The sequence below is a fragment of the Aethalodelphis obliquidens genome, unplaced genomic scaffold, assembly GCF_003676395.1.
Source record: "Aethalodelphis obliquidens isolate GAN/ISIS:26980383/991018 unplaced genomic scaffold, ASM367639v1 scaffold131, whole genome shotgun sequence".
NCBI lineage: Eukaryota > Metazoa > Chordata > Mammalia > Artiodactyla > Delphinidae > Aethalodelphis > Aethalodelphis obliquidens.
The window spans coordinates 186,545-208,862 of NW_020838075.1; the positions used below are offsets into that span (position 1 = coordinate 186,545).

The 22,318-nt window shown below is 52.4% G+C and overlaps 1 protein-coding gene across 6 annotated transcripts in view; it reads left to right on the plus strand.

Annotated features, from left to right (window-relative positions):
• TNXB (tenascin XB) overlaps nucleotides 1-22,318 on the plus strand; it is a 49,510-nt gene that overhangs the window by 18,745 nt on the left and 8,447 nt on the right. For 4 of the 6 annotated variants that reach the window (XM_027099285.1, XM_027099288.1, XM_027099289.1 and 1 more), the window contains 12 exons: nucleotides 956-1,249; nucleotides 2,877-3,167; nucleotides 3,521-3,826; nucleotides 5,418-5,750; nucleotides 6,141-6,461; nucleotides 9,675-9,980; nucleotides 17,859-18,158; nucleotides 19,455-19,742; nucleotides 20,016-20,312; nucleotides 20,833-21,147; nucleotides 21,273-21,596; nucleotides 21,987-22,307. In XM_027099285.1, coding sequence (XP_026955086.1) covers nucleotides 956-1,249; nucleotides 2,877-3,167; nucleotides 3,521-3,826; nucleotides 5,418-5,750; nucleotides 6,141-6,461; nucleotides 9,675-9,980; nucleotides 17,859-18,158; nucleotides 19,455-19,742; nucleotides 20,016-20,312; nucleotides 20,833-21,147; nucleotides 21,273-21,596; nucleotides 21,987-22,307 — 3,696 coding nt within the window. The remainder of the gene's footprint in view (nucleotides 1-955; nucleotides 1,250-2,876; nucleotides 3,168-3,520; nucleotides 3,827-5,417; nucleotides 5,751-6,140; nucleotides 6,462-9,674; nucleotides 9,981-17,858; nucleotides 18,159-19,454; nucleotides 19,743-20,015; nucleotides 20,313-20,832; nucleotides 21,148-21,272; nucleotides 21,597-21,986; nucleotides 22,308-22,318) is intronic. The other 2 variants (XM_027099287.1, XM_027099291.1) reach the window with 2 other exon arrangements.

Consider the following 22,318-nt stretch of genomic DNA (forward strand, 5'->3'; position numbering starts at 1 on the left):
GAGGTTGGGGGAGGGGCTGGGCCATTAGGATTTCAGAGGTGGGGTGGAGATTGAAGGGCAGGGCTGGTGTTTGGGTCAGGGTGGTAGGAGAAACAAGGAGAGAAAAGGAGTTGAGGGTTCAGAGGCAAGAGGGATGGAGGGGGTCTTAGCACAATGGTAGGGTGGGCCAGGGAGGGGAGTACTCCAGGCAAAGTAGTAGATGAGAGGACAAAAGTCAAAGGATGGGACGAGGATTCAAGGAGAGAGGCTGTTGGCCCCCTGGCTCTCCGCTTACAGCTTTCTTTGTGCAGAATCGCCCTGCCCCCACTTCCTGGTTACTCCTCTGCCCCAGCCCGCCCACTATGTCTCTCAGGGTGGGTGTGGGGAGGCGTCTGGCCCTGAGGATCCTGACCCTCAGCCCTCTCCTCCCTTTCCCTTCTCCCAAGCCCCTGCCATCCCCTCCCTGGACAGGCTAGGACAGTGGCGCTGCCCCTCACCCTGCGAGCCCAGCCTGCAGTGGACAGCACCCCCTGGTCCCCTTAGCCAGCTCTCCCTGCAGCTCCAGATCAAGCTCACCACTGGGGAGAGGGCGGTAAGAGAGGGAGGAGGTCAGGTGGACCGAGGCGTCTTCAGACTGCTCTGAAACAGCAATGGCAAAGTTCTGAACTCTCAGGGAAAACCACAGGGGACCTGAAGCTCCCCCAGAGACCTTGGTGTGAAGAGGGACTGGGACCTTTGTGAGTGGGGAGGCAGTTATCGCAAGGGCAGAGCCAAAGCTCTCACTCCAGAGCAGAGACTGGGGAGAAATGCCCACCTTCTTAGAAAGGCTGGTCCCGGAGAACAGAGGGTGGGGAATGGAGGCTTCTGGGAAGGGAGCTGTCCAGGATGGAGTGAGCCAGTGGGCAGAGGAGAGGGAAGGAGCCTGGGGACAAGGCAGTGCTTGAGCCCACGTGCTTTGCTTTGCCCCACACCCCAGACAGGGATGGGGAGAAGCCTGGGCAGCCCTTGGCCCCGCCACACCTGGGCAAGCTGATGGTGACGGACATGACTTCCAACTCCCTGCTTCTGCACTGGACGGTCCCTGAGGGCGAGTTTGACTCCTTCGTGATCCAATACAAAGACAGGGACAGGCCCCAGGTGGTGCCTGTAGAGGGACCCCAGCGCTCAGCCCTCATCTCCAACCTGGACATCGGCCGCAAGTACAAATTCGTCCTGTACGGGCTCGTGGGCAAGAAGAGGCATGGCCCCCTGGTGGCTGAAGCCAAGATCTGTAAGTGAGAGGGGTCACACACACCCCTGCCTCTGCCCTCTGCACAGTCCTGAAGTGGGTCTGCCCAGTGCTTCGGCAAGTCCAGGAAGGCTCCCTGGAGAAGGTGGTGCCGGAGATGAATCCTGAAGGGAAAATTGTGGTGGTCAGGCAGGGAGGTTGAGGAGGGTAGAGCAAACAGAGGGAGAGTGAGGCAGGAGAGAGTGTGGCCCTGTAAGAGAATCAAAGCCTCTTTCCTCTGGGCGAGGGGCAGGGCACCTGGCAGCTGAGGGCACTGATCTCACTGGTCTCATGTGTCCGACTGAGTCACTTGGACCTCATCTGAGGACCCTAGGGAGCCGCCGAAGGGCTTTACGTGAGAGAGTGACATAATTCAATATTTATCTTACAAATAACACTGAGGCTGCTGCAGAGGATAGCTGGAGAGGGCAGTCCTATTCCCTGAGGCAAGGGGCAACGGATGTGAGGAGCAGTGCAGCGGGGGACACTTAGTTAAACATCTTTCGAGCATTCGTTAAGTGTCAGATGTGTTCAAGATGTTCTAAGTGTATCATCGCACTTCACCCTCATAAGCAGCCCTGTGAGGCATGCTCATGTCACAGGTGAGGAGAACTGAGGCGCAGAGAGGGCCAGGTCACTCAAGCAGAAAGTGACGGGGCCATAGGGTCATCCTGCTGCCCTCATGGGCCTGGAGAGCAGAGGAAAGGCCTGAAGAGGGGGTGTGGGTGTCCCAACAGGCAGAAGCCGGGGGGCAGGGAGAAGAGACATGGCCACTGGAACCCTGGAGATGGCTAACACTCAGGGCAAGAGCAGAGGAAGGGGTGCCTGCAGGGTGAATTGGGGAGAGGGATGCCAAAGTGAAGGGCGCGGTCAGACATGTCAGATTCCGTAAGAGTGAGTCAAGGCTACAGAGTGTCCACTGAACTTAGCAATGGCGAGGTCACCACTCACCCCGGTGAGAGCGGCTGGTGGAGGCTGGAGCTGGGTTGGGAGGGTGAGGTAGGTGAGGACATGACTACAAGCAGTGTAGACATCTCCTTCTGGAATTTGGGCTGGGACTAGAGAGCAGAGAGGGAGGGTGGAGGCTGGAGGGCGACGGAGCTGCGCGGAGGAGCTTGTGTAAATGCACGTGGCACAGCCCAGGGAGGGAGGGTAGGAAAGGAGGAAGTGGGGCCCAGAGCGCAGGTGTGGGGGGCTCTCCCACGTAAGAATGCGCCAAGGACCAAGCTTCCCTCTCTTGGAGAAGAAAGCAGCTAGTTTTTAGGCCTGGAAACAGTAGAGGCTGTCCTGGAAGACTTCCCTGGCCGTGGAGATGTGGAAGGGGCTGGCTGGGCTCCCGTCTCTCTGAAGCCCTTTCCAGGCTGCAGAACGAGTCAGGGCCACACTAGTCCATACAGTGCTTTTGTGCCCCATCAAAGAAAGCACCCCTTCTTCCAGGTGGGCATAGCCCTTTGCCAGGGTTGGCAAGCAGAGCACTGGCTGGATTTCAGCCCCTCAGTGCTCCCTCCACCATGCACCTTTTGTGTAGTGAACAGCCTGTACAACCTCACACGGCATCCCCAGGTGGGAGATGGGTTCCTTCTTATCCTTTGACCTGTGTCCCTCCCTTCTCTCTACCTGCTCTTTCTAGTGCCTCAGACGGATTCCAGCTCAGTGAGTCCACCTCGCCTGGGAAAGCTGTGGGTGACAGATCCCACCCCAGATTCGCTGCACCTCTCCTGGACTGTCCCTGAGGGCCAGTTTGACTCCTTCGTGGTCCAGTACAGGGACAGGGACGGACGGCCCCAGGTGGTGCCCGTGGAAGCCCCCGAGCGCTCGGTCATTGTCTCCCCGCTGGACCCTGACCACAAGTACAGATTCACTCTGTTTGGGATTGTCGACAAGAAGCGGCACGGCCCCCTCACGGCCGATGGTACCACTGGTGAGTAGCGGCCACCCAAGCCCCCATGTGACCCCTCCCAGTCTCCCGCACGCTTGCCCCCAGCCAGGAACCAGCTGGGGCCTCCCAGCGAGATGGCTGACTCCGAATCCTGGCCCTGCTTTTGGGCTCAGGGCCAGCCAGCCTCCCCCGCACTGCTGGGACCCTTTCATCCTGTTCAGCTGCTCCCCAAGGCCCAGAAGGTGTGTCATACCCTGGTTGCGCCAGATTTCTCAGAGTTCATCACTCGTGCTAGTTGCGTAGAGACTCCCACAGGTGTGACAACCTGTCCAAACCCCAGGCCCCAATCCTGGGGTTCTGCCAGCTCAGCCCTGCCTGGATCCTCTTATTTACAGCCCCAGAGAAGAGAGAGGAGCCCCGCCACCCAGAGTCCCCTGAGCAGCCCCTGCTGGGGGAGCTGACAGTGACTGGCAGCGCCCCAGACTCCCTGCGCCTGTCCTGGACGGTGGCCCAGGGCGCTTTTGACTCCTTCATGGTCCAGTACAAGGATGCGCAGGGGCGGGCCCAGGCAGTGCCCATCAGGGGGCATGAGAATGAGGTCACCATCCCCGGCCTGGAGTCTGACCGGAAGTATAAGATGAACCTCTACGGGCTTCATGGCAGGCAGCGCGTGGGGCCTGTGTCCGTGGTGGCCACCACAGGTGAGTCAGGGCTGCACGGGGCTCCCTCCCTGGCCAACCCACAGCCCTGTGAGCAGGACCTGACCAGGGATCCTTCACACTTCCCTCCACCTTCTCTTTCTCGGCTCCAGTTCTGCCAAACCTCCACAGTCTACTTCCCGACATCCCAGGACTTTGCATCCAGCCGCCAGCCCCTGACCAAACTTTCTTGGCCCTGCTTCTCCATCTCCAAGAACAGACCCCATTTCCCACATTCTGAGCACTGGGAATCTCCCCTTCGTCCCGGGCTGTCCTCCCTGTGGATGTCCTCAGCCCCTGTGTTCTTTCCCCGCGGTCTTTGCTGGCCTTCTTCCCCTGGCTCAGGTTGTGGTCATTTCTGCGCTTCTGTTGCCTGCTGCCCACACCCTCCCGCCATAGCTGCTCTGTTCAGAGCTGGCAAATCCAAGGGACATGAGCTCCATGTTTCCCCAGCCTCCTCCCAGCCCCCTGACTCCCTGACTCCCAGCCAGCTTGGAGCAGGGCAAAGGGCTCACTTTCAGCCCCCCTGCCCTGCATTCCTCCATGGGCCCAGCCTCCCCCATCCAGCACCATTTCCATGGCTGTGTGGCATCGCGGTTGGGAGCATGGGCTCTAGAGCCAACTGCCTGGATTTTAATCCTAGCTCTGGGATCTTGTGCAAGTTACTGAACCTCTCTGGGCCTCAGCTTTCTCATCTGTTAAATGGGGATGATGATGGTAACAGCTTCACAGAGTTGTTAGAATTAAATGAGTTAATATATATATGGCACCTAGAACAGTGCCTGGCACATCAAAACTGCCATTGAAGAGTGAGCTACTATTTCTCCCTGACCCTCTCGCTTCCCAGTATCCTTTTTCTCCCTCACCTCCCCACCTTCCCCATCCTTGCCTGGGTTATCATTCTTGCCTGCTGCCTCCTCAATCTCCTGTCTCCTTAGCAGTCCCCCATGGACCGTGGAGTGAGTCACAGAAGGGCTGGCTTCCCTGTGCCAGTCTCCCCGCCCCATGGAGCCTCAGCAAAGACCTAGCTGCTGCAGACGGTGGGCAGATGCCTCGGGGCTGTGACTCTAGCCCAGGCCGGGGAAGAGCACGGCCCTCCACAGCCCCCAGCGCCATCCGCAACATCTCCCCCGCCCACGCCCCGCTCCCGCTCTTGTCTGAAGTGGAGGGAGAGGCAGGGTTGCCCAGGGAAGCCTTAGCGGAGCACATCCCATTTCCTGTCCTGGTCAGTGGAGCTGAAAGGGAGGAACACAGTGGGAAGAAGCCTTACTGCCCCCTCGCTCTCCTGTGCTCAGCACTGTCCATGAACACAGCAGAGAAGCATCCCTCAGAGTTCCCTCTCTTCCCAGCTCGTCTCCTTTCTCAGACGTGAGAGGTGGCCCCCTACCCCCACAGTGCAGTCGTCCAGCACTGACGAGGTTTAGGGGCCTGTCTCAGCCCTGTCTCCTTTGATGAGTTACTGAATGGCTAATACAGAGGCTACAGGAACCCCTAAGCTGACAGCTTGAAGAGTATATTTGCCAAATGTACTTTATTGTCACGATTAACATCACCACAAAGCACATCACCTGTAAAGTCTAATCTCTTCTCTCAGCCCCGCAGGAAGGCATGGACGAGACCCTCAGCCCCACAGAACCCAGCACAGAGGCACCAGAGCCCCCCGAGGAGCCCCTCCTGGGGGAGCTGACGGTGATAGGATCCTCCCCGGACTCGCTGAGCCTCTCCTGGACCGTCCCCCAGGGCCACTTCAACTCTTTCACCGTCCAGTACAGAGACAGGGATGGGCAGCCCAAGGTGATGAGGGTGCCTGGGCACCAGGACGGGGTCACCATCTCGGGCCTGGAGCCAGACCACAAGTACAAGATGAACCTGTACGGCTTCCATGACAGCCAGCGTGTGGGCCCCGTCTCTGTCATCGGGGTGACAAGTGAGTGGATGGTGGAAGCCCCAGGGTGGGACCTCGTGGGAGGATCACCCTCTCTCAGGTGATGGGTGAGTGGGGTGCAGGAGGCCCCTCTACTCGAGGCTGAGCCATAGTGCCCTGTGTGCCTCCTCCAGGCTCCCTGAGGACCAGTGTGTCCCCCTGGGCAGGGAAGGGCCTCTGTGAGCCATGCTGGTGGCTGCCCTGGTCCCCCACAGCTGACCCTGGAGGCTCCAGGCATGTTTATGAGATGTCAGCTAAGCAGGACCACCCAGCCCCAAGGACGGGCTTCTCTGAACTGACTTCAGGGCCTGGAGCCGGGGCCAAGGCTTGGGAGGAGACCCAAGGACATCACCTGGGACCCTGCCTCACCCTCTCTGTGTCTCTCCTTCTCAGCTGCAGAGGAAGACACCCCCAGCCCCACAGAACCCAGCACAGAGGCCTCGGAGGCCCCCGAGGAGCCCCTCCTGGGGGAGCTGACGGTGACAGGATCCTCCCCGGACTCGCTGAGCCTCTCCTGGACCGTCCCCCAGGGCCACTTTGACTCCTTCACCATCCAGTACAAGGGCAGGGACGGGCCCCAGGTGGTGCGTGTCGGGGGCGAGGAGAGTGAGGTGACCGCTGGGGGCCTGGAGCCCGGGCGCAAGTACAAGATGCACCTGTACGGCCTGCACGGGGGGCGGCGTGTGGGCCCCGTGTCCACCGTGGGCGTGACCGGTGAGTGAGGCCGGGGGCTTGTTTGTTTTCGTCCCACCAGTGGCCCCCAGCCTCCCTGTGGCATTGCCCTCCATTGCCTTCCCCACCTGCCTGTGGAAGACCTAGAAAGAACAGCTCACGGGGGACTGGGCTACAACCAGCTGCATGACTTTGAGCAAGTCTTAAACTTTCTGTGCCTGTTTCCTCAGCTGTAAAATGGGGATAGTAACACCTACCTCACGGAACCGTTGTGAGATTAAATGAGTTAACAGACCTAAGAAAGGGTCTGGCAGCAAGTAAACATGCTGGCAATGTTTGCTGCTATGGTTACTACATTTGTCCTTAGCCTGGGGTCCCCTTTGGCTGGTTCAGCTTAAATATTCAGAATGTCCATGAGACGTTGCCCTCTGCACCAGTGCGGCTGGAAACTTTCTTTACTGCTCATCCAGTGAGTGGTTATAGCAAGGAAGAATGTCCCTTCCACCCGGGTACAGGGCCACTCAGCCACCACAGAGGACCAGCCTGGGCACCTACTCTCCAGAGCCCCAGCGTGAGGGGCCACATCACAGACAGGCCTCTGGGACCCTCCTGCTAATCTGCCCAGCTTGGCCCCAGCAAGGGGCATCTCTTTTCCCCTTTGTTCACTGAAACAAAGACACAGCTTTTTCAAAAGCAACTTTTAATATAAAGGGGAAGATTTTAAAAAGCAGAGAAACAGGTTTCCAGAGCATGGTTTCTGTACTTCTCAAAGGGACTTGGTTGGCTTAGTTTCCAGAAGCTTCCACTCCCGACTTCTTTTCTTTCTTTAGTCAGCACAGAGAGTAGGGAGAGGGGAAATCCTGAGGTCCTGTCCTGCAGGCCTGAAGTAGCAGGATGGAGGCTCATGCCAGGCCCAGAAAATGTGGCCGAGGTTTTTCCTGGAGCCACCCTCAGTCCGTCCATCTGTCCAGGGCAGCCACACTGGTCCCTGGGTAAGGATGGACAGTGTCGGGCACTGACTGAGGCGGTGCAGTAGAGGAAAACTGAATCTTGGAATCGGAGCAACTGAGTTCCGTTCCTGGCTTCTCAGCTCTTAGCTGTGCGATGGCGCTCATCGTCTGAGCAGGAAGGTGATAGGCAGCTGGAGCCCGCGGAGCTGACCCGGGGCCGGCCCCTGGCGCACAGCGCGTGGTGAACCACTGCTAGGAGAAGAACTAGCATGCAGCTTTAGAAACAGGGCTAACTTGGGAAAGGATTATGCCAAAGGCAGCATAGGGCCTGCGGTACTCATGGGTAGCTATCATTCCACCTTTCCCAGTTAAGCCAGACCACCAATGATAAGGCTTGATGGTGAGGGACAGTTTCTCTCTCTCATGGAAAGAAGTACAGAGACGCAGGAAACGGATGCTAAAGGAACCAGCAGAGCTAGAAGGCAAATGAAATGAAACACAACGCACGCGTGGCCTGGCACCTGTACCTGGGAGAAGCTCAGTACGTGATGGTTGTTCTGGCCCACCTTCAGCTGCCTGCATCCCTGCCCTCCCCACTCAGACTTATTGCTATCCTCCTGAGGCCTCAACTCCAGCCTGGCCACACCACACGGCTGGTGGGATCTTAGTTCCCCGGCCAGGGATTGAACCCGTGCCCCCTACAGTGGAAGCGTGGAGCCCTAACCACTGGACCACCAGGGAAGTCCCATGCCAGCCTGTTTTTTTTTTTTTTTTTTTGTGGTTCGTGGGCCTCTCACCATTGTGGCCTCTCCCGTAGCGGAGCATAGGCTCCAGATGCGCAGGCCCAGTGGCCACGGCTCACAGGCCCAGCCACTCCGCGGCATGTGGGATCCTCCCAGACCGGGTCACGAACCCGTGTCCCCTGCATCGGCAGGCGGACTCTCAACCACTGCGCAACCAGGGAAGCCCCCAGCCTGTTTTTAAAGCAGGTTTTATCAGTACAGAGCCTAGTCTTGTCCTCCCACAGGAGCCAGAGAAACAAGCTCTTGGGAACCCCACTCACCCAGCTACCCCTCTGCCAGTTGCCTCTTGGGACCACCTTCCAGGCTGGTCACTAATGAGCAGGGCTTCCCAGACTCAGCTCATTCTGGGGCAATGGGGACCAGCAGGTCCTGAGCTTGGCCTTTTCCAGACGTGCAGACCATTCATTCATTTAACAAACATTTGTGGAGCACCCACTGGGTGCCAGTGCTGGGGACACAGCAGCGAACAAGGCAAAGCTCCTGCTGAGAGCTCACATTCTGTCAGAGGGAGACAGGCACCAAATTGCACAAATATGTCAGTGAGACCGTATGTGACAGTGACAAGAGCTGGGGAGAAAAGCAAAGCCCAGTAGGTGAGATGGTGAGTGGGCGGGAAGCAGGCAGGAAAGGGCCTCCCTGAGAAAAGGACCTGCAGGAGGGAGAGGACAAGCCACGCAGGCCTCTGGGGAAGAGCATCCGGAGCAGAGGGAAGGTGCCTGAATGTCTGTGGACCAGTGAGGAGTGTTTTGGAATGGGGAGGGTGATGTGAGAGATAAACAGGTGGGGCCTTGGAGGTCATTGTAAGGACCTGTTTTTTTCTCTGAGTGAGATGGAAGCCATTGCGGGAACAGACTCTGACTAATGTGTTAACAGTGGGGAACAGAGCAAAGGGGATGAGGGTGGAGGAGGGAGGGGATTTAGGAGACTGTGCTATAGTCCAGTAAGAGCATGTGTGCTTAGAGATGGTGGCGGTGGAGTTGGGGAGGGGGAAGGGGGTCAGCTTCTGAAGGTAGTGCGGACAGGATTTCCTCGCAGGCCGGCCGAGGGGTGGAAGAGAGGACTCAGGGATGACTCGGAGAATGAAGCTGTGGTTTTGCTGAGGTGGGAAAGCTGGGGAGGGAGCAGGTGTGGCAGCAGCCCCTGAGCTCGGTTTTGGACTTGTTGAGTTTGAGACATCAGTTAGGCACCCAAGGAAGACGCTGAGCAAACACAAGTCTGGGGGCCAGCAGGGAGGTCTGGAAGGGAGGTCTTTGGAGCCAGAGATGCACAGATGGAACTTCAGCCACTTTCCCAGGATCTCAGTGGTGGCTGACACCTCTCCCCGCAAGCACAGCCCCGGATTCTGGCAGGGATTTAGTGAAGGGTTGTTGGCCAGACAGATGTTGCCAATCAGTGTAGTCTTACATCAGAACCACCCGGTGGGCACCACAAAAACAACACACATAATTACTACAAGGGGAAGAGGGGCTTTTCCTAACAGCCTCCCACCATCTCTATCTCAGCTCCACAACCAGAAGAGACTCCCGCAGCCACCGAGCCCCCCCGGGAGCCACGCCTCGGGGAGCTGACAGTGACAGATGTGACCCCCAGCTCCGTGGGCCTTGCATGGACAGTCCCTGAGGGCCAGTTTGACTCCTTCGTGGTCCAGTACAAGGACAGGGACGGGCAGCCCCAGGCGGTGCCTGTGGCCGCAGACCAGCGAGAGGCCACTGTCCCCGGCCTGGAGCCTGCACGCAAATACAAGATGAACTTGTACGGGCTACATGGTGGGCAGCGCATGGGCCCCCTCTCTGTGGTAGCCATGACTGGTGAGTGAGCGTGGGTAAAGGTAGATCCCATCCCTGGTTACCCGGGGCCACCCCCTCCCCTAGCCTCTCTCTCAGGTCCTGCCTCAGTGGCCCCTGCAGGTCCTCCCCAGTCTATTACCTGAGCCCTTGGCTCCTCTCCTGAGCTGGAACCTTCCCTACCCTCCAGTCTCCACCTCCACTCTGTCTCCTCCCCCAGGCAGGATTGTCTTCCTCCCATCTGACCTGAGTCTAGCCAAACGCTGTCTCTCTGACTGTCCACAGCTGCTTCCTTCCCTCTCTTTACAACCTGCTGTGACTTGGACCCAGCTACCACCTCCCCCTGCTGCCCTTTTCCATTGGGGTTAAAGAACACACATCCCTTGAATCTCTTCTCAGGGGCCCTCAGCCCCCTGGCCTGAGCTGTGTTCCCTTCTGGCCAAGCCAGAATCTCGCTCCCTCAGGGAAGCGGCCCTTGCTCGTGGCTCCCAGCCTCTCCCACCCCTCATGCTTCCTGGGCACAGGTTGCCACCAGTTTTGTGCTATGGTGTCTGGTGAGACCAGTAAACCCCTTTCAGAGCAATGTCTTAAAATCCATAAAGTAAAACACATAGGATTACAAAGGTAACCAATTCTATTGATTAACCAATTATCAAAAATATTTTAAAACTCGAATTTATGATTCAGTAATACAGGAACTTCATCATTAGTTCATTAAATAGCAAGACTTAGTGGCATGTTTAATAACCTACCCACATTTAGAAGCAGTGATGAGTGTAAAGAGTATTTTTTTTAATTTTTGAATTTTATTTTATCTTTTTATACAGCAGGTTCTTATTAGTTATCCAATTTATACATATTAGTGTATACATGTCAATCCCAATCTCCCAGTTCATCCCACCACCACCACCACCACCCCCGCCACTTTCCCCCCTTGGTGTCCATACATTTGTTCTCTACATCTGTGTCTCAACTTCTGCCCTGCAAACCGGTTCATCTGCACCATTTCTCTAGGTTCCACATATATGCGTTAATATACAATATTTGTTTTTCTCTTTCTGACTTACTTCACTCTGTATGACAGACTCTAGGTCCATCCACGTCTCCACAAATCACCCAATTTCGTTCTTTCTTACGGCTGAGTAATATTCCATTGTATATATGTACCACATCTTCTTTATCATTTGTTGATGGGCTTTTAGGCTGCTTCCATGACCTGGCTATTGTAAATAGTGCTGCAATGAACATTGGGGTGCATGTGTCTTTTTGAATTATGGTTTTCTCATATACTGGGTATATGCCCAGTAGTGGGATTTCTGGGTCATATGGTAATTCTATTTTTAGTTTTTTAAGGAACCTCCATACTGTTCTCCATAGTGGCTGTATCAGTTTACATTCTTACCAACAGTGCAAGAGGGTTCCCTTTTCTCCACACCCTTTCCAGCATTTGCTGTTTATAGATTTTCTGATGATGCCCATTCTAACTGGTGTGAGGTGATACCTCATTGTAGTTTTGACTTGCATTTCTCTAATAATTAGTGATGTTGAGCAGCTTTTCATGTGCTTCTTGGCCATCGGTATGTCTTCTTTGGAGAAATGTCTATTTAGGTCTTCTGCCCATTTTTGGACTGGGTTGTTTGTTTTTTTAATATTGAGCTGCATGAGCTGTTTATATATTTTGGAGATTAATCCTTTGTCCATTGATTCGTTTGCAAATATTTTCTCCCATTCTGAGGGTTGTCTTTTCGTCTTGTTTGTAGTTTTCTTTGCTTTGCAAAAGCTTTTAAGTTTCATTAGGTCCCATTTGTTTATTTTTGCTTTTATTTCCATTACTCTAGGAGGTGGATCAAAAAAGATCTTGCTGTGATTTATGTCAAAGAGTGTTTTCCTCTAAGAGTTTGATAGTGTCCAGTCTTACATTTAGGTCTCTAATCCATTTTGAGTTTATTTTTGTGTATGGTGTTAGGGAGTGTTCTAATTTCATTCTTTTACATGTAGCTGTCCAGTTTTCCCAGCACCACTTATTGAAGAGACTGTCTTTTCTCCATTTGATATCCTTGCCTCCTTTGTCATAGATTAGTTGACCATAGATGTGTGAGTTTACCTCTGGGCTTTCTATCCTGTTCCATTGATCTATATTTCTGTTTTTGTGCCAGTACCATATTGTCTTGATTACTGTAGCTTTGTAGTATCATCTGAAGTCAGGGAGTCTGATTCCTCCAGTTATGTTTTTTTCCCTCAAGACTGCTTTGGCTATTCAGGGTCTTTTGTGTTTCCATACAAATTTTAAGATTTTTTTGTTCTAGTTCTGTAAAAATGCCATTGGTAATTTGATAGGGATTTCACTGAATCTGTAGATTGCTTTGGTAGTATAGTCATTTTCACAATATTGATTCTTCCAATCCAATAACATGGTATATCTCTCCATCTGTTTGTATTATCTTTAATTTCTTTCATCAGTGTCTTATAATTTTCTGCATACAGGTCTTTTGTCTCCCTAGGTAGGTTTATTCCTAGGTGTTTTATTCTTTTTGTTACAGTGGTAAATGGGAGTATTTCCTTAATTTCTCTTTCAGATTTTTCATCATTAGTGTATAGGAATGCAAGAGATTTCTGTGCATTAATTTTATATCCTGCATCTTTACCAAATTCATTTATTAGCTCTAGTAGATTTCTGGTGGCATCTTTAGGATTCTCTATGTATAGTATCATGTCATCTGCAAACAGTGACAGTTTTACTTCTTCTTTTCCAATGTGTATTCCTTTTATGTCTTTTTCTTCTCTGATTGCCATGGCTAGGACTTCAAAAACTATGTTGAATAATAGTGGTGAGAGTGGACATCCTTGTCTTGTTCCTGATCTTAGAGGAAACGCTTTCAGTTTTTCACCATTGAGAATGATGTTTGCTGTGGGTTTGTCGTATATGGCCTTTATTATGTTGAGGTAGGTTACCTCTATGTCCACTTTCTGGAGAGTTTTTATCATAAATGGGTGTTGAATTTTGTCAAAAGCTTTTTCTGCATCTATTGAGATGATCATATGGTTTTTATTCTTCAGTTTGTTAATACAGTGTATCACATTGATTGATTTGCGTATATTGAAGAATCCTTGCATCCCTGGGATAAATCCCACTTGATCATGGTGTATGATCCTTTTAATGTGTTGTTGGATTCTGTTTGCTAGTATTTTGTTGAGGATTTTTGCATCTGTATTCATCAGTGATATTGGTCTGTAATTTTCTTTTTGTAGCATCTTTGTCTGGTTTTGGTATCAGGGTGATGGTGGCCTCATAGAATGAGTTTGGGAGTGTTCCTTCCTCTGCAACTTTTGGAAGAGTTTGAGAAGGATGGGTGTTAGCTCTTCTCTAAATGTTTGATAGAATTCACATGTGAAGCCATCTGGTCCTGGACTTTTGTTTGTTGTAAGATTTTTAATCACAGTTTCAATTTCATTACTTGTGATTGGTCAGTTCATATTTTCTATTTCTTCCTGGTTCAGTCTTGGAAGGTTATACCTTTCTAAGAATTTGTCCGTTTCTTCCAGGTTGTCCATTTTATTCCATAGAGTTGCTTATAGTAGTCTCTTAGGATGCTTTGTATTTCTGCAGTGTCTGTTGTAACTTCTCCTTTTTCGTTTCTAATTTTATTGATTTGAGTCCTCTCCCTCTTTTTCTTTTTTTTTAAATATTTAATTTTATTTATTTTTGACTGGGTTGGGTTTTTGTTGCTGCGCGCGGGCTTTCTCCAGTTGCCGTGAGCAGGGACTACTCTTGTTGCAGTGCACGGACTTCTCACTGTGGTGGATTCTCTTGTTGCGGAGCGTGGGCTCTAGGCATGCGGGCTTCAGTAGTTGTGGCACGCGGGCTCTAGAGCGCAGGCTCAGTAGTTGTGGTGCATGGGCTTAGTTGCTCCATGGCATGTGGGATCTTCCTGGACCAGGGATCAAACCCGTGTCCCCTGCATTGGCAGGCAGATTCTCAACCACTGTGCCACCAGGGAAGTCCCACCAGTCTATTCTGTATGTCCCTGATTCTGTTTCTGTTTCATAGATAAGTTCATTTGTGTCATATTTTATTTTGTTTTTTTTAACATCTTTATTGGAGTATAATTGTTTTACAATGGTATGTTAGTTTCTGCTTTATAACAAAGTGACACAGTTATACATATACATATGTTCCCATATCTTTTCCCTCTTGCATCTCCCTCCCTCCCACCCTCCCTATCCCACCCCTCTAGGTGGTCACAAACCACCTAGCTGATCTCCCTGTGCTATGCAGTTGTTTCCCACTAGCTATCTATTTTATGTTTGGTAGTGTATATATGTCCATGCCACTCTCTCACTTTGTCACAGTTTACCCTTCCCCCTCCCCATATCCTCAAGTCCCTTCTCTAGTAGGTTCCCTCTTTTTCTTGATGAGTCTGGCTAATGGTTTATCAATTTGTTTATCTTCTCAAAGAACCATCTTTTAGTTTTATTGATCTTTGCTATTGTTTTCTTTGTTTCTATTTCATTTATTTCTGCTCTGATCTTTATGATTTCTTTCCTTCTACTAACTTTGGGCTTTGTTTGTTCTTTCTCTAGTTCCTTTGGGTGTCAGGTTAGATTGTTTATTTGAGATTTTTCTTGTTTCTTGAGGTAGGCTTTTATTGCTACAAACTTCCCTCTTAGAACTGCTTTTGCTGCATCCCATAGGTTTTGGATAGTCATGTTTTCATTGTAATTTGTCTCTAGGTTTTTTTTGATTTCTTCTTTGATTTCCTCAGTGATCTCTTGGTTATTTAGTAACGTATTGTTTAGCCTCCATGTGTTTGTGTTTTTAAAATTTTTTTCCCTGTAATTGATTTCTAATCTCATAGTGTTGTGGTCAGAAAAAATGCTTGATATGGGGCTTCCCATATCAAGCATGAACCCGGGGCACCGGGTTCGTGCCCCAGTCTGGGAAGATCCCACATGCCGCGGAGCGGCTGGGCCTGTGAGCCATGGCCGCTGAGCCTGTGCGTCCGGAGCCTGTGCTCCGCAACGGCAGAGGCCACAGCAGTGAGAGGCCCGCAGGCCGCAAAAAAAAAAAAAAAAAAATGCTTGATATGATTTCAGTTTTCTTAAATTTACTGAGGCTTGATTTGTGACCCAAGATGTGATCTATACTGGAGAAGGTTCCGTGTGCACTTGAGAAGAAAGTGTAATCTGCTGTTTTTGGATGGAATGTCCTATAAATATCAATTAAATCTATCTGGTCTATTGTGCCATTTAAAGCTTGCGTTTCCTTATTAATTTTCTGTGTGGCTGATCTGTCCATTGGTGTAAGTGAGGTGTTAAAGTCCCCCACTATTATTGTGTTACTGTCGATTTCCTCTCTTACAGCTGTTAGCAGTTGCCTTATTGAGGTGCTCCTATGTTGGGTGCATATATATTTATAATTGTTATATCTTCTTCTTGGATTGATCCCTTGATCATTATGTAGTGTCCTTTGTTGTCTCTTGTAACATTCTTTATTTTAAAGTCTATTTTATCTGATATGAGTATTGCTACTCCAGCTTTCTTGTGATTTCCATTTGAATGGAGTATCTCTTTCCATCCCCTCACTTTCAGTCTGTATGTGTCCCTATGCCTGAAGTGGGTCTCTTGTAGACAGCATATATATGGGTCTTGTTTTTGTATCCATTCAGCAAGCCTGTGTCTTTTGGTTGGAGCATTTAATCCATTCACATGTAAGGTAATTATCGATATGTATGTTCCTATGACCATTTTCTTAATTGTTTTGGGTTTGTTTTTGTAGGTCCTTTTTTTCTCTTGTGTTTCCCACTTAGAGAAGTTCCTTTAGCATTTGTTGTAGAGCTGGTTTGGTGGTGCTGAATTCTCTTAGCTTTTGCTTGTCTGTAAAGCTTTTGATTTCTCCATCAAATCTGAATGAGATCCTTGCCGGGTAGAGTAATCTTTGTTGTAGGTTCTTCCCTTTCATCACTTTAAATATGTCATACCACCCCCATCTGGCTTGTAGAGTTTCTGCTGAGAAATCAGCTGTTAACCTTATGGGAGTTCCCTTGTATGTTGTTTGTCGTTTTTCCCTTGCTGCTTTCAATAATTTTTCTTTGTCTTTAGTTTTTGCCAATTTGATTACTATGTGTCTCCGCGTGTTTCTCCTTGGGTTTATCCTCTATGGGATTCTCTGCGCTTCCTGGACTTGGGTGGCTCTTTCCTTTCCCATGTTAGGGAAGTTTTTGACTATAATCTCTTCAAATATTTTCTTGGGTCCTTTCTCTCTCTCTTCTCCTTCTGGGACTCCTATAATGCAAATGTTGTTGCGTTTAATGTTGTCCCAGAGGTCTCTTAGTCTGTCTTCACTTCTTTTCATTCTTTTTTCTTTATTCTGTTCAGCAGCAGTGAATTCCACCATTCTGTCTTCCAGGTCACTTATCCTTTCTCTGCCTCAGTTATCCTGCTGTTGATTCCTTCTAGTGTAGTTTTCATTTCAGTTATTGTATTGCTCATCTCTGTTTGTTTGTTCTTTAATTCTTCTATGTCTTTGTTAAACATTTCGCGCATCTTCTCTATCTTTGCCTCCATTCTTTTCCCGAAATCCTGGATCATCTTCACTATCATTATTCTGAATTCTTTTTCTGGAAGGTTGCCTATCTCCACTTCATTTAGTTGTTTTTCTAGTGTTTTATCTTGTTCCTTCATCTGGTACATAGCCCTCTGCCTTTTCGTCTTGTCTATCTTTCTGTGAATGTGGTTTTTGTTCCACAGGCTGCAGGATTGTAGCTCTTCTTGCTTCTGCTATCTGCCCTCTGGTAGATGAGGCTATCTAAGAGGCTTGTGCAAGTTTCCTGATGGGAGGGACTGGTGGTGGGTAGAGCTGGGTGTTGCTCTGGTGGGCAGAGCTCAGTAAAACTTTAATCCACTTGTCTGCTGATGGGTGGGGCTGGGTTCCTTCCCTGTTGGTTGTTTGGCCTGAGGCGGCCCAGCACTGGAGCCTACCCGGCTCTTTGGTGGGGCTAATGGTGGACTCCGGGAAGGGTTATGCCAGGAAGTACTTCCCAGAACTTCTGCTGCCAGTGTCCTTGTCCTCATAATGAGCCACAGCCACCACCGGCCTCTGCAGGAGACCCTCCAACACTAGCAGGTAGGTCTGCTTCAGCCTCCTCTGGGTTCACTGCTCCTTCCCCTGGTTTCTGATGTGCACACTACTTTGTATGTGCCCTCCCAGAGTGGAGTCTCTGTTTCCCCAGTCCTGTCGAAGTCCTGCAATCAAATCCCACTAGCCTTCAAAGTTTGATTCTCTGGGAATTCCTCCTCCCATTGCCCGACCCCCAGTTTGGGAAGCCTGACGTGGGGCTCAGAACCTTCACTCCAGTAGGTGGACTTCTGTAGTATAAGTGTTCTCCAGTCTGTGAGTCACCCACCTAGCAGTTAATGGGATTTGATTTTATTGTGATTGCACCCCTCTACCATCTCACTGTGACTTCTCCTTTGTCTTTGGATGTGGGGTATCTTTTTTGGTGAGTTCCAGTGTCTTCCTGTCGATGATTGTTCAGCAGTTAGTTGTGACTCCAGTGCTCTTGCAAGAGGGAGTGAGCTCACGTCCTTCTACTCCGCCATCTTGAACCAATCTCTGTAAAGGGTATTTTGAAGTTTCTGCAGTAATTTTAAGGTGATGTGACAATCTCTGTGATTCCTATTGGTGACAGGGTTACAAGCACTGCTAGTACCACCGTGGTTGGTTTCCTATATTCATCATTGAAAGAAATGCTACATTTCACTTAGAGATCAGTGCAAAAGAGATGTAACTGTTTCCCATCTCAGTTCAAAGCCCTCTAAGGCCCTCGGAGCCCAGCCGCCCTGTGAGGGGGGATTTCTCCCGCCAGAGGTCTCAGCCATGTTCTTTGTCCTCCTGGATCCTAGCTCCGCTCTCTCCAGCCCCGGGCACAGAGCGCCCCCTTGAGCCACGTCTGCGGGAGCTGACAGTGACGGATGTGACCCCGGACTCCGTGGGCCTCTCCTGGACAGTCCCCGAGGGTGAATTCGACTCCTTCGTGGTCCAGTACAAGGACAGGGACAGGCAGCCCCAGGCGGTGCCTGTGGCTGCAGACCAGCGTGAGGTCACCATCGCCGGCCTGGAGCCCAACAGGAAGTACAAGTTCCTGCTCTTTGGGATCCAGGACGGGAAACACCACAGCCCAGTCTCTGTGGAGGCAAAGACAGGTGAGAGGGACCCCCACGAAGCTGAGCCTGAGGCCCCAGCCCTGCTGCCCTTCCTCACGCTGCCCTATCACCTTTCCCTTCTGCCGGGTCTCCGCTTCATCCACCTCTTCCGTTTTATTTGAAAAGCCACATTGCCTGCCCCGATCCCAGGCAGATGAGAACCAGGAAAATGGGGTCAGTTCCTGGATCAGTTTCCCCTGCTGACTTTTCCCCTCTTCTCATAATTCCTACTTCTGTTGAACGGGGGAGCCTCCTTCAGACCCCTTCCTGGAAGGTGGAACAGGAGAAACAGCAGGGCTAGATACGGGGGAGGGAGCCAGGAGCCGTTCCACCTCCCTTGGCCTGTGAGTCCTCAGCCCTGTGTAGCCATCACCTCCTGAGGAGTCTTCCCTCTGACTCTCACCCAGTTTCCCACCTACTGGCCCAGACACACTGGGTCCCATATCTGCCTCCCCAGAGGGACCCCTTTCCTCCTCTGCCCTCTTCCTGGAGCTTCAGAAACTGGGGACCAGAGGAGCCCAAGACTGGCTGCGCAGTCAGACCCAGTCAGGCCCAGCCCAGCTGTGCCCCTGTCTTGGGTTTTGGTCCAGGCACTCCCCTGCCCCTGGGGGCTCCCTGTTGCCAGAAAACTCTCACAATAACAATGCCGTCAGCATCCTTGCTGTCCAAGAAGTCAGAAGGCCAGCTCCTTCTCAGGCCTCGGGATGGCCTCTTGGGCAGATACCAGATCCTTCTCCCGTCTGAGCTCCCCTTCTTCTCCCCATACCCGCCTCACACATAGGCAGCCCCCACTCCTCCACTGGGTCCTATGAGGGTCACCTCCATCGTAATACCTTACCTCCCCACCAGCTGTCTGCCCCCATCAGGGATCCTGTTCCCCCTCTGACATCCCCAGGACCCTTGGATTTCCCCAGGGAGCAGTCAGATCACAAAGAGTGGGTTCCTTGGCCAAAGGAAATAAGCAGACCAAGCCTGTGATAAGCTGCACCCTGCTAAGGAAATAGTCTCTATTAGGTGCTTAGAGCCTGGACAGCAAGAGGAATAAGATAAACAGCTAGCTAGGGAATCTCTTCTCCCAGAGATGCCTCAGGACAGAAGACCCCTCCCTGCGCTGGTTAAGTGGACAGAGGCAGGGCCAGTTGGGGATGCTGGCAGGCATGGGAGGGTGATGGAAATATTGGGGGGAAGCACTGATCATTTGGGCAGTTCTGGGTTTTTCCATTCTCCAGTGGGAGGCAGTCAAGGAGTCGTTTTGGAAAAAAAAAAATAAACACAAGAACCTTTCCTCTCTGTCAGTTGCTCGAGGTGACACCAGCCCAGGAGCCCCACCCCGCCTCGGGGAGCTGTGGGTGACAGACCCCACCCCAGACTCACTGCGCCTCTCCTGGACAGTCCCCGAGGGCCACTTTGACTCCTTTGTGGTCCAGTTCAAGGACAGGGACGGGCCCCGGGTGGTGCCTGCAGAGGGCCACGAGCGCTCAGTCACCATCGGCCCTCTGGACGCCAGCCGCAAGTACAGATTCCTCCTCTACGGCCTCCTGGGCAAGAGGCGCCGTGGCCCCCTCACCGCCGAGGGCACCACAGGTGAGGGCAGCCCCTGCAGGGGGGCATCTCTGATCTGGAGGCCAGGGGAAGGTCCTGTGGTCAGTTACGGTGGCTGCCATCACGGTTGTTGTTTGGCTCCAGCTGTTGTGGCTGGGATCCAGTGCCCCCTCTCCTTGCACAAGCCGGAAGATCCAGCCCTGCAGGTTGCAGCCATCGCACAGCCCTGTCTTTAGACCTCTCAGTCCTTCCCTTCAGCATCACCCAGCCTTCAAGAAACAACGCAACCATTTCCTCTCTGTGTTTCCATCTCAGAGACCCGGAGAGCTGTGGACGAGGCTGGAACAAAACCACGTCTGGGGGAGGAGCTGCAGGTGACCAGCGTGACATCAGACTCCGTGGGCCTCTCGTGGACGGTCCCTGAGGGCCAGTTTGACTCCTTTGTGGTCCAGTATAAGGACAGAGATGGGCAACCCCAGGTGGTGCCCGTGGAGGGCAGCCTCAGGGAGGTCAGTGTCTCAGGCCTGGACCCTGCCCGCAGGTACAAGCTGCTGCTCTACGGGCTATACAAGGGCAAGCGTGTGGGTCCCATCTCCACCGTCGCCGTGACCGGTGAGTGCAGCTGGGGGGACACACTGTGCCTCCTGCCCGCCTGGCTCTCCTGGTCTGGTGGAGCCACACGAGTTCAGAGCTCCCTACACTCCTTCTTTTGGGGGAAGGGATCAGCTTCATAGAGGCATAATTTACATACAATAAAATTCACCCATGTTAAGCTCATAATTCAATGAAACCATTACCACAACAAACATAGAAAACATTGACTCCAGAAGTTTCCCTATGCTCATTTGCAGTCAGTTTCCCCACCCCCAGCTTCTGACAGTCACTAATTGCTTTCTATCATTATAGTTTTTCCTTTTTAAGCTTTTCCTTTAACAGAATCATACAGTGCACAGTTTTTTGTGTTTTTCTTACACTTAACATAATGCTTTTGAAATTCATCACTGCGTATCAGTAGTTGGTCCTTTTTATTACTGACCTCTTGTCTTCACCTCCTCCCCTCCTTCCATCCTCTTGGAGAGTCTTGGTGCAGTGACAAACCAGTCACCCATCTCTACCTGTCTCTCTGAACCAGCCCCCAGGGAAGAAGTCGAAGCTGAGACTGAGGCCCCCAGCCCTCCAGCATCTGAGCCCCGTCTGGGGGAGGTGACTGTGGAGGAGGGCACCCCACACACCCTGCATCTCTCCTGGACCGTGACTGAGGGAGAATTTGACTCCTTTGAGGTCCAGTACACAGACGAGGAGGGGAAACTCCAAGTACTCCATTTAGGGGGCAACCAGAATGACATCACCCTCTCTGGCCTGGAATCCGACCACAGATACCTGGTGAGCCTGTACGGTCTCCACGATGGGCAGCGTGTGGGTCCTGTGCACGTCGAGGCCCTGACAGGTGAGCAAAAGAACTCTGCCCACTCGGCTTCCTTCCAGGTGGCTGTGAGGGCCCGGAGGAGGGCAGAGTCCCCGTGGACACTGTGCCCGTCTCTCAGGTCCTTCTCTCTCCATGTCTGTGTTCAGCCCCAAATGAGGAAGAGAATGAACCTTCAGAATCTCCCTCTACCACCCCTGAGCCTCACGTCACGCCTCGCCTGGGGAAGCTGGCAGTGACAGACGCCACCCCCGAATCCCTGAGCCTCTCCTGGACCATTCCTGAGGGCCAGTTTGACCACTTCCTGATCCAGTACAAGAACGGGGACGGACAGCCCAAGGCTGTGAGGGTGCCAGGGTACGAGGACGAGGTTACCATCTCGGGCCTGGAGCCAGACCACAAGTACAAGATGAACCTGTACGGCTTCCATGACAGCCAGCGCATGGGCCCTGTCTCTGTCATCGGGGTGACAAGTGAGTGGACGGTGGAAGCCCTAGGGTGGGACCTCGTGGGAGGATCACCCTCTCTCAGGTGATGGGTGAGTGGGGTGCAGGAAGCCCCTCTACTCGAGGCTGAGCCATGGTGCCCTGTGTGCCTCCTCCAGGCTCCCTGAGGACCAGTGTGTCCCCCTGGGCAGGGAAGGGCCTCTGTGAGCCATGCTGGTGGCTGCCCTGGTCCCCCACAGCTGACCCCGGAGGCTCCAGGCATGTTTATGAGATGTCAGTTGAACAGGACCACCCAGCCCCAAGGACGGGCTTCTCTGAACTGACTTCAGGGCCCAGAGCCGGGGCCAAGGCTTGGGAGGAGACCTAAGGACATCACCTGGGACCCTGCCTCACCCTCTCTGTGTCTCTCCTTCTCAGCTGCAGAGGAAGACACCCCCAGCCCCACAGAACCCAGCACAGAGGCCTCGGAGGCCCCCGAGGAGCCCCTCCTGGGGGAGCTGACGGTGACAGGATCCTCCCCGGACTCGCTGAGCCTCTCCTGGACCGTCCCCCAGGGCCACTTCGACTCCTTCACCATCCAGTACAAGGGCAGGGACGGGCCCCAGGTGGTGCGTGTCGGGGGCGAGGAGAGTGAGGTGACCGCTGGGGGCCTGGAGCCCGGGCGCAAGTACAAGATGCACCTGTATGGCCTGCACGGGGGGCGGCGTGTGGGCCCCGTGTCCACCGTGGGCGTGACCGGTGAGTGAGGG